Raw genomic sequence first — 11,241 nt, 5'->3', positions numbered from 1 at the left:
ATTTATATTCACTGTTGACTGTAACTACGCTCAAACTGTTAATGCTATCTTATTTTAATAAACAACACTGTCATATGCAAAACTGGGGTGGCACTTGGGGTGGCAAGGGATCATTTTAGGGTGGCAGTTGCCACCCCATGCCACCCTTCTAGATCCACCCCTGGTACAAAGCCGAACACAAACAAGGCGGACGGAGAGATCATTACGAACAAAAGGAGCTAAAAAAAAATGTTATCGTTTGGGCTTGATGTCACGCTTTGCTAAAGACTGGCAGGATGCCCGGTAAGAGAGTCTGACTGAAAACAGTGGTCATGGTTAATGTCATCAGAGGAGGTTTGTGTTGTTGAAAAGTGACATCCACGAAGCTTTCTGTCATGTTAACCTAAAGTGAGCCAAGAGACCGAGGCCATATTTGGTGTTGTGACAGCGTCATGTTTCCACAAGTTGTGTGATCTTTTTACTGTGGTGGATGAGTAATTTAGAATCTGCACTAAAAGGCACCCAGTCAACATCATTTTCTGTTTGTTTGTTAGTTTGTTTGTTCAAATGTTTCTCGTCTCTTTGGTGAAAAGTGAGTTTACAAGGACATGATATGTAAACGATAATTTAAATGAACCATATACCAAACACAGAGGAGACAGTTTGTGACAAAAGTACTGATAGCTCAGCAGACTGCAAACGGACACTGAACTAAACTTGAGGGAGAAGAAATCCCCACAACCCCTGGTGAGTTTATTTCAAGCACAGACAAAAATCCCCCAATCTAAGAGGACAACACTGATGAGGTTATCACAGTCTAACTCACAGCAGAGCGCAGCATGCATCTCTCAGGCTGGTGCGTCCCTTTGCTTTTTCCCTTTTAATCAAGCAAGTGTCGTCAGTCCTCCACGTTTCTCTCTCTCCGTTACTCGGTGACTGTTGGCGACTTGTGGTTGTTAGTCTGCACGCTTTGTTAACCATCAACAGGCCCAACCTAGTTCAATAAACATTCTTAAGTCAGGTATTTGACAGGTAACCTGTCATCTTATCTGGATTAATTACATCAATTACGTTACATATTTGAATTTGAATAGTTTAGACTGAAGAGGATTAATGGCTACAGTTACAGCACATCCCTCACTGCTGCTGTTTTTCTATTGTTTTCAATCAGTAAAAAGAAAAACTAATTGGAATGTGAGAAAAAGAAAGCACCAAATGTCATCACTTAGTCTTGGTAAACCTTTGATAGTGACTCTGGCAGGCTGCCCAGTGAGGGAGTGGCTTTGACTGAGAACAAGCAATCGTGTGCAGGAGGTCACCGGAGACATGTTGTTTTGTTGTGTTTTATTTATTTAATTTTGTATTTTATTTATTTATACAACACGGACGATACATGCTAACATGACTGCTGCATTGAAAGCTAATTTGAAGACCTTGTTGCATTTAGTGACTCCACAACAACAACAACAATTCACAAAGATAACAGGCGAGGAAGCATGAAACCCTCCAGGCAAGTATTCTGAGCAGTCTCAGTCATCACGGTGCCTCAGGTTGGATTCCTAGGGCCGGGTTAGTGAAATAAACATTGCAGCTTTGCGTCCTTGGCTGTGAAAATGAGATGACATATAATGTCAGCTCAAGAGCGCTGTAATAAAACATAAACCGAGACTGACGTCGCTAAAACATGCTTGAGCCGGGGGGGGGAGTGAGGGTCTAAGATGGAGCACATGTATTTCTTGAAATGGGCAACAATGGGTGACCCATGAGTCACAGAGAAGGTACAGAGTACGACAAATGAAGCAAGCACATTCCTCAGGAGCTCTAACACCGCATGGATTTGCAGGTGTGACCTGCACGTCAATGAATTTGAGTTTGTTGTTGTGGCCAGTGCTGTCGTCTGCATGCTGGGGGACCCGGTTGAGGATTGCTGATGCCAACAGACTCAATAACCTGATCCACAAGGCCAGTAATAATAATAATAATAATAATGATAATGATGGATTGCATTTATATAGCGCTTTTCGGAGACCCTCAAAGCGCTTGTGGGGATGGAGCTGGACTCCATTAGGGTGGTGTCTGAGAGGTGGATGTTGTCCAAGATAAAGACAATGTTGGAAAATACCTCCCATCCACTCCATGATGTGCTGGCTGGCCACAGGAGCACATTCAGTGAGAGACTGAGATACCAAAAGCACCACCACAACATACGAAATCATTCCTGTACAGCTCCTCCATCTATCACACTGTAAACACTGCAATAGTTGCACCCTTTTTAACACGCTCTTTTCTATTCAGTGCTGCTGTAAATATTTCTGACATTTATTTATAATCACATCTGTCAGTATATATTAGTACTATTTCTTAAATCTGTAATATATTGTATTGTTAAATAGTCTGTTTCTGTTACTGTACTGGAGCAACTGCAACCCACATAATTTCCTTAGAGATTAATAAAGTATTCTGATTCTGCTTTCATGTCAAAGCTTTCATTTAGTCTGTTTTTATTTAAATTTCTGTTATTTTATGTTTACATCATTATCATTTATTTGTATGCATGGAAGTGAATAAATAGATTTCTTACAACGCTGGGATGCTCGTTTCTTCTGTCACTGCAGCAGCAGTCCACTCCACAGTGAGTCAGGCTGTGGCGTTACTGTCAATCCTGAAGCCAAGTAGGTTGAAAATCAGGTGAAGATGCTGACCCCTCATTTTCCTCTCTGCAGTTGTTATCATATCTCTGAGGCGTGGCACAGTCCCTGCACGCTAAATTTCCGCTCGCAGTTTATTTCAAGCATAGACTAAAAAAACCCAATCCAGGAGGACAACGCTGATGTGAGAGAAATTATCACAGCATAACCCCCTTGGCCTTTCCAGATTAATCAAGCACAACGAATCATTTTAAAATAAGAAAGCATGAACAAATCCGCGTGGAAATACAGACAAGACACGATCAATTCTTGGGGGGTGTTCACACAATAAACTTCAAAGCACGTATATCATTTGAAATGAATCATTTCAAATGATATACGTGCTCAGCAATCATTTGAAATGACTCATTTCAAATGATTGCTGAGCTTAGGCAAACAGCAAACGCGCTGCATGAAATATCAGTTTCACTGCTGACGCGGATTTTGCGGTTAAACTTACAACAACATACAGCTCCTAGATCTCATAACACACGAAAGTCGAGCGTTATGAGAGCTGTTTTGCAGCTGCGTTAAAGATTCGTGGTGCATTCCTGACGTCTACCTCTACTGATTACATTAACGTGACTCTGATTGAAAACAAGGGATCGTGTTTGATGCCAGGTCATAAGTTGTTTTGTTGGGTTTTATTTATTTATTTTTATATTTTATTTATTTATACAACAGGGACGATACATGAATGTTGTATCGAAAGTAATTTGAGCAACTTGTTGCATTTAACGACTCCACAACAACAACAACAACAATAACAATTCACAAAGCTAACAGGCGAGGAAGCATGAAGCACTCCGGGTAAATATCCTGAGCAGTCTAAGTGTTTGAAACCAGTGAGTCCCACCCGACCAGCTGGTTTAAAAATAAAAATTCCAATATGCGCTCATCAACCGCTATTGTGCTAATGCGTCACACGAAGCTAGAGCCTGATAGAATAGAATAGAATTCAACTTTATTGTCATTGCACATGCACAGGTACAGGGCAGATAAAAAACCGCTAAATAGCAGATTCTGGAGAGACACTGACGAGCCTCGCGTTGTTCACGCGCCGCCATCTTGGTCAAAGGAGCTCCTTTCACGACCAAGTTCATTCAATAAACCTTCCCAGTTCAAGTGCATCGTCTGATCGATGTCATCACATCTCAGTTTGAATCAGTGAGCAGATAAGCTCAGTCATCCAGAACAGTCAAGCAGGCAGAATAAGCACGCAGAATAGAGAAGGTTACACAACAAAGGGAATTTGACGCATAAAAGTGGCTCAACAAGATTATCGTCCACTGAAAGGACTTTTTTATTTGATTTATTTATATAACGGGGACGATACATGTCTTCTGCTTATCCCAGCTGACTTAATGATGGACCCTGCAGTACTGACCCATTCAGTGGATGAATAATAACAACTCTTTTACGAGGATGAAAGTCGAGGGAGCACTTAACACTTCAGGTGAGTAGACCATCCTAGATGTCTGTTAACCCTTGAGCCCCTGCAGACTGGCTGAACTCCTGGCCACATCATTTTTAACTAGAACAAACACAAATACAACATTATTTCATTTCTGACAGAGGAAATTTGTTTGGGTGTTCAGGAACAACAAGGCTCAAGCCTGCTATGAACTGGAAACTGCTGGAACACCAGTGTCGCCGTCCACAGTGAGTTTTACATCAAGATCGGCATCTTCATGCTCCACTGAATTTTTCAGCTGATCACGTGAACGAGCCAAATGCCTTCCGTAGAAAAAATGTGCAGACACAAGACAAAGACTGAGCTATTTGGCCACAGTGATAACAGGTGTGTTTGGGAGAGTGGAGGTGAGGCTTTGAGACTTCAGAACGCTGTATCAGCTGTCAAGTATGGTGGCGGTAGCATAAGGGTCTGGGGCTGTTTTGCTGGCAGTTCAAAGAAATAATGAAAAGACTAAAATGGTCATGACATTTATGCCCATGATGAGTGGATGTAAAGTCCTCACTCCACATCTTCAGGTCAGAGGTCTGTCTCGTCCTCGTTGTTGCTCTCCTTTTCATTAAAGATGTTTCTGTCTGTGTATAGGTTTGTTGTCCTGCTGCTCCGTCTGATTTTCTTTGAGCAGTTTATTGACTGATTATGACATTAATTTTACAGGAATATTCATGAACCTAAGTGCTGTGCTTTATTGAAGATGTTTTATTTTACAAGAAGCTTCTTGAAGTTTTTATAAAGAACAAAGTAAACAGAGTAAAGACTAAAAAACAGAGCAGGACAAGTGCTCACTGTAAATGAATATATTTATTGTTCAAACTCTACAAACATGCAGGAAATATCATGTGGGCAATAAACAAATTGTTTAAGGACACTGACGGTTCACTCTGGACTCTAAGAATCAGTTTCAAAGCAGTTATTTGGCTCCAGCTTCACCAGAAACTCTATTGGCTGATCGTCTGAGTGTCAGACTCCACTGAGTCACTATTTCTAAAAGAAGCTGAGTTAGCCACACATCAAAATCACACAGATTTACTGCGTGGTGGAATTACTAAAAGTGAACTTGATGCAAAAGACAGAATGTATGTGTAACTTCATTATATGAAAAAAGTATAAGTCACAGTTATTAAACAAAAAACAGAATCCATTAAAGTTCTAGACATAGAAAGAAGTCCAGCTTGAACCTCTGAGGGTGTTTGAAGTTGAACTGTAGTGGGTTCATCGTGCAAGCAAATTCATCACATTTTATCACTGTGGCCTGTAAACAACCATAAAGCAAACAAATAAAGGAACATAAAACTGTAAATCTTTACTGGCTGGTGGTTTATGGTTTCAGCAACAGCCTCTCGTATTTACTAGAAGCCCTTCATTGACTGCAACCGACTGACCCACAAACCACAGCAGTGCACCGGGTGTCCTCATCAAATAAACTAGTGAACTAAACTAAACTTGTTGGCATTAAATCATAATAGAAACCTTACCCTACAGCCAATAATCTAAAATGAACATTTATATCCACATTCAGTCTCCTGCTCAGTCACACTTGGTGGCACCTGGAACCTTTAAAAGGTCTTTTGGAGGCCTGAAGACTCTTTTGTCCTCAACACAAAGAGAATAAATTCAACTACTCAACCCAGACTGTTGCATTCATTAACTATAAGCTCCAGCCTCTTACAGATCAATGAAGAAATCATAAAAATTGATTATTAGCTGTTGCTATAACCAAGCTATACCTTTTTCTCAGGACAGACCTTCAACTGTACCAAGTGAAGAGCTGCCAAGAAGAAGACACAAATAAATCAATAAGTCAAAAGTCAGAAAGAAATCTCTGTATGTGTGTATTCTTTTATCTTTACACTGTAAGTTAGCAGTGTGCAGATATCTGCTGTTTATTTTGCCATGAAGACTTTCATTACACAGTGAAATAAAGGTTCGGGTTTGGACTTTGGTACTAAAAGTAATGCACAACAAAAAGCTATTTCTATTCATTTTTACAGGCAGTATAACATCAGAAGACTTGGCAGGGCAATTTTTAGAGATGTGCTTTCCTCCTGATTATAAATGATTGGTCATTTAGTGGACTGTTTCGGGCACTGTCTCCTCTGCTCTCTTCATGCATGTACACCCTTGGTCTTCTCTCTCCAGCCCCAAAAGAACTTGAGAGTAAAAACAATCACAGATGTCACAGCTGCTGTTATGATGATTGTGATCCATATCCAGTGGTAGGACTCCTGCAGAGGGCAAGAAGACATGAAAATCAGACGTGTTAGTCAGTGTAGTTTGTTGAAACTTTAAATGCCTTTCAGTTTACAGCAAATCAAAGATCACGCAGTTTACAGCAAAACATCAAGACGAAATGTTTATGTGCAATCTGTGATCTGAGTAGAAAAAAAGGGTTAATCCCAGTTTAAGCCACAAAATCACCTGCAGGTGCCTGTTATCTTGTTAAATTCCTGAATGACATAGTTAAAACCTGAACTGTGTGTCTTTGCTGCCAGGACAGAGATCAGTGTTGTTGTAATCACTGTTGTTACAGCAGAGTCACCCTGACACAGTATGGTAAAGTTATTCACACCCAGAAAGTCACTGACTGGCAAGGCATCAAATGCAGATGTTGTATTTAAAGCCTTTCTGCTGTAAATCAATCAGTTTGCCAGATAGATAGAGCGGTGGTGTGGTGCACTTACCGGTGGTTTGCGCACTCGCAGGCGCACAGCAGAGCGGTGTTTCTCGGCCTTCTCTACATCACAGTAATAAACTCCTCCATCTTGTTGCTGAGCTCCCTTTATGGTGAGGGACAGGTCTGCCCGTCGGTCCCAGTCAGATGGTATCGATACCTGGCTTCTGTTAAAGTCATCCCCGTATGTGATTTCCCCCGTCCGACCATTCAGCTCCAGCAGTACTTCCCCGTTTCTCCTCCAGCGCGCAGACTTCACCGACTGGCCCGCTGTGACGGAGCGACACGGGAGGATGGCATCCCCACCCTCGGATACAGCAACTTCAGAGGGCACAAATACCTCCAGCTTGTAAGCTTCCAAGTGTTTCTTGTTGCAGGTAAACTCATAATGTCCGTTGTCATTGAAGTTAGCATTTGTTAAGATTAAAGAATCGCGTCCTACGACCACACGGTCAGTGTAATCTCGCCCTGGCTTCCAGTAACCATTTAGAGATGCGATGAGCTGAGTGCTGGCATCATCCAGCCGCTGATACAGTGTGCCTTCTCCCTTCCTGCACTCCTCTGAGAGCGGAAACTCGACATCTGCCCCCACAGTGGTTTGGATCAGCGCTCCCAACGCCTCACAGATAAAAGGAAGAATGAACACAAACACTGATGAAAGGCTCATCCTGACGATCTGATTTCCGTTATCAACCTTCTTCTGCGTTATCGCGAAGCTCCGTTAGGTTTAGACACCGAGAGAAATGCTTGCCACATTCGCATGAACTGATGTGATGTCAGGGTCCGCCCAACCGGCATACGCCGTCATTGTAAATGGTGCTAGCCTAAATACATTTCTGCCCCGTGTAACTGAAGCTGGCAATAAGACGTAACTACACGCACAAGGTGCTGAAATCCAACAAACATATTCTGATCATCACTTTGTGTTTGGTGGTGCTGTAGCCACAGAACACTCCAGTGTCTATAACATTATTATATTGTTCATAATATTTTATTATCATTAATTTACGTGGCAAAATCAAAGTGAACCAAGTTGTGAAATGTGTTGGGCAGAAGCTACATGACAGGAGGCTGTGTGAGAGTGCTGAGCAGTTTAAACAAGTGCTGTGTGGACCTGAGAGGTTTACTGTGAGGTCAAAGGTCAGCTCAGTTTAATTCTGTTTTTTATACAGCCTGAAATCAACAGTTGCCTAAAGGTTCATTTTATTGTAAGGTAAAGACCCTACAATGATACAGAGAAAACCTCCAACAATCAGGTTTCCCCCCTATGAGCAGGCTCTTTGGCAGCAGTGGGAAGGAAGAACCCCCAGCAAGAAACCCAGGCCCATGGTGGAGAGGCCATCTGCTGTGTGTGACTGGGGTGAGTCAGGACAAAGGCACACTGTGGAAGAGAGACAGATATTAATAGTAACTAATAATTAAATAGAGAGATGTGTACAAACACAAATAAAGGTAAAAAAAACAAACAAAAAAACAAAACAAAGGGGACTGAAGAAGAAACACTCAATGCATCATGGGAATCCCCCAACAGCCTTGGCCTATTGCAGTGTAACTAAGGGAGGACTCAGGGTCACCTGATCCAGCCCTGACTATATGCTTTGTCAAAAAGAAAAGTTTTAAGCCTAGTCTTAAAAGTAGAGATGCCATGGTCCTAAGCCAGAAGAGGGTGGTGTGCCCACTCCAGGTCATGGAAGAGTTCCTGCCTTAAATGGAGAAGTTTAAGCTCATGAGTGAGAGGAGAAGGGAGCGTGAGATCGACAGATGGACTAGTGCTGCAACCATGATGTGGACGCTGTACCTTCGATTTACCAGTCGATAAGTGGATGAAAATGGATGGAAGACTGTTTGCCAATAAACAGGACATAAAATTATTAATTAGGTTACAAATTCATTCATTTCGGCTATATATATGAAATATATTCAAAAGGAAAGAAAAAAAATTGTTGTACTTTTTGTTATTATTGGGGTTTTTTGCTATTAAGCTAAGATAACTTTTTATTGTCATTGCACAGTCATGCTTAGTAAAATAGTACAACAAAATTGGAATATTATTTATTTTCTTACATGTAAATGTTAATGTGATTTCATTTTTCGTACTTAACTTTGACGAGAGGCTCCATGATAGAGGCTTCTGCAGCTCTTAATCAGGGTCTCCTCATTAATAGCTGCTAGTTTGTGTGATGTCTGTGTGCAGCTGTTTTATGAAAGCCATTCAAACTTTCAGAAATCTCTAAGAATGATGAAGAAGGAACACTTCCCCACCCGGGTAGGTGGAAGTGACTGTTCACCAGCAAGGTTTTTGGACACCTGCTCAGGGCGGGCTCAAGGAGTATCAGTGAAAACGCCTCCATTGTTTTCAATCACGCATTTTGCAGTGATAGTAGTGATTTGTGTTGTGTTTCTCTTCAGCTCAAAAGTGGCTGCCACCCATCACATATATTTCTTATTTTCAGCATCTAAAAAACATCCAGGTGTGAACCTTGAAGTACCAGCTTTACTCTGAATGGGATGTTTAGTGTGAAGCTTAGAAACATTTTTTCAGAATTATTATCATAAGAAACGTGTTCTAACAGGAAATTCATATCTTTTCATATTCTGTTCAGTTCTTCTTTGATTTTTAGTTTATCATTAGTTTGCACAGGTTTTTACATTTTATCCATCTGCCTTTGTATTTCTGCTCATTCTGTCTCTAAATAAACTCTTTGGTTGCTCCAGTGTCTTCTTTGGTGCCTTCAGTCGTCCTTCTCTTTATATTAGTAAATGATTTTGAAAGCCTAAAGTGTGTACTTGCAGCATTACAAAATTACATGTGTTTTCTGTAAAACACAAAGGATAACCTAACCCAAACTGCTTTACTTCCCAAAGATGAACATAAATGAAGGATCTGAGAGTCACTGTTCTTTACTTTTAGCACTCAGAGTGAAACATCTACAGCTGTAAGCTCCATCATAGTTGACCATCATTTTGTTACGGGGCAGAAACGTGTCCCTAATGTTTATGGAGGCAGGAGGTCGTTAGTACCTCGGCCTTCTCTATGTTCTTCTCCTTAGTACAATATTTATTTTCCAATATCAAGCTGTTATCATTTCAGACCACACGGGGGAGCTCTTTATATATTTTTTGGACTATAAGCAGCTTAGTCTAGCTGTGAACATGTGGGGAGAGAAAACATCATAATCCCTTATGTCTGTAGAGGTTTCCAGTCATCCAGGTCATCTTAGTCTATGGAAAGAAAAGCATCTGGACTTCTTTAAGTTTCTTGAAGACGTTTCACCTCTCATCTGAGAAGCTTCTTCAGTTCTAAGAGGAACTGGTGGAGAGTCCCAGATATAAGCCTTATGGAAGTGTCCCTATCGGGGGTCACGGACCCCTGTCGGTCCTCTGCCTAATCACACGAGCCAAGGTGCGAAAACGGGTGTGAGTCACAATCAGCCCAGGTTTAGGATGAACCCTTTGTAAGACTAGCATCCCTGGGTATAGACGATGGTATGTGGGTGGTCAATGACTTTGTCCTTTTCAAGTTCTTGTAGGCAACTGATAAGTTTTTTTGTGCTTGCTTTTGGGGTCTCGTTTTAAGGCTTCATAGGTATTGAAGTCACTGCAGAGTGTAGTAATGTTTGTGTAATAATCTGCTGTGCACCTCCTCTTATCGGCTGGACAGAGGAACTTTTGCACTGTAGAGGGTGGCTAAAACTTTCATCCTTATTTGCTCTGATCCTGTTTGTGTTAACTTATTAATCCTTATGGTGGTTTATGTGTCTGTTATGAGGTCCACTATGGGTAACTGTTGGGGAGAAATGGCAAAATTGAGATCTTTAGCTAGCACTTTCTTTTCAGGTTCAATGAGATTCCTGTCTGAAAAGTTCTTCGCTCATTTTTCCTGACTGTCTTTGGTTGTGAAGTCCTCCTGTTCTTGTCAATACTGTGCATGTGTTGACTGGGAAGTATAAGTTTTCATTAGCAAAGTAGGGAATTTCTAGAGTTGTCTTTCTTTTCCTTTAGAGTGTTGGGCCCGCTGAGCCCTGTCCACAAACTTAAAAACTGAAAACTCTAAAATAGGGGAGGGTAGAAGTTTTTTGAGTTCTAACTAATCTTGTGCATCTATAGTGAAATGGACCTGTCTTATCCTTTCACTTAGAAGTTGATTTTTGTGCTCTCCATAGAATCAATGAAACTCTGCTCTGGGATCCAGAGTTTGTTTCAAACTCTTTGAAACAAGTCCGCTCTGTCTGTATCTTAGAATGAAACTGACATGTTGAAGAGTTGTCCCTGTGGAGCTGTATATCAGAAAAATCCACTTAGTCACATGAATATTGAGTTTCAGAGGATTTACTCCTTATTTCTCATTTTTAACAGAAATGAAGGTCAAGGTATCCAACCACCAATTTTGTTCTGCTTATCCGTGGCTGGATAACAGAGGCAGTAGCCCA

At 41.2% G+C, this 11,241-nt stretch overlaps 1 protein-coding gene across 1 annotated transcript; it reads right to left on the bottom strand.

Annotated features, from left to right (window-relative positions):
* Window positions 1-4,922: 4,922 nt before the first annotated feature.
* LOC120439315 lies at window positions 4,923-7,491 on the bottom strand. The gene is made up of 2 exons (XM_039610177.1): window positions 6,822-7,491; window positions 4,923-6,365 (listed from the first exon to the last, which is right to left on the bottom strand). Exons 1-2 carry the CDS (start codon window positions 7,476-7,478, stop codon window positions 6,246-6,248), a joined length of 777 nt encoding a protein of 258 aa, XP_039466111.1. The 5' UTR covers window positions 7,479-7,491; the 3' UTR covers window positions 4,923-6,245.
* Between the last annotated feature and the right edge of the window lie 3,750 nt (window positions 7,492-11,241).

This window comes from Oreochromis aureus, linkage group 3, assembly GCF_013358895.1.
Source record: "Oreochromis aureus strain Israel breed Guangdong linkage group 3, ZZ_aureus, whole genome shotgun sequence".
Taxonomy (NCBI): domain Eukaryota; kingdom Metazoa; phylum Chordata; class Actinopteri; order Cichliformes; family Cichlidae; genus Oreochromis; species Oreochromis aureus.
The sequence above is the reverse complement of the archived record's forward strand: the minus strand, read 5'-3'. Positions and strand labels throughout refer to the sequence as shown.

Excerpts from the sequence above, each read along its gene's own strand:
- LOC120439315 (XM_039610177.1), bottom strand. The coding sequence starts at position 7,478 with ATGAGCCTTTCATCAGTGTTTGTGTTCATTCTTCCTTTTATCTGTGAG. Across the intron at positions 6,366-6,821 it reads TGCGAGTGCGCAAACCACCG|GAGTCCTACCACTGGATATG; the intron begins GTAAGTGCACCA and ends TGCCCTCTGCAG.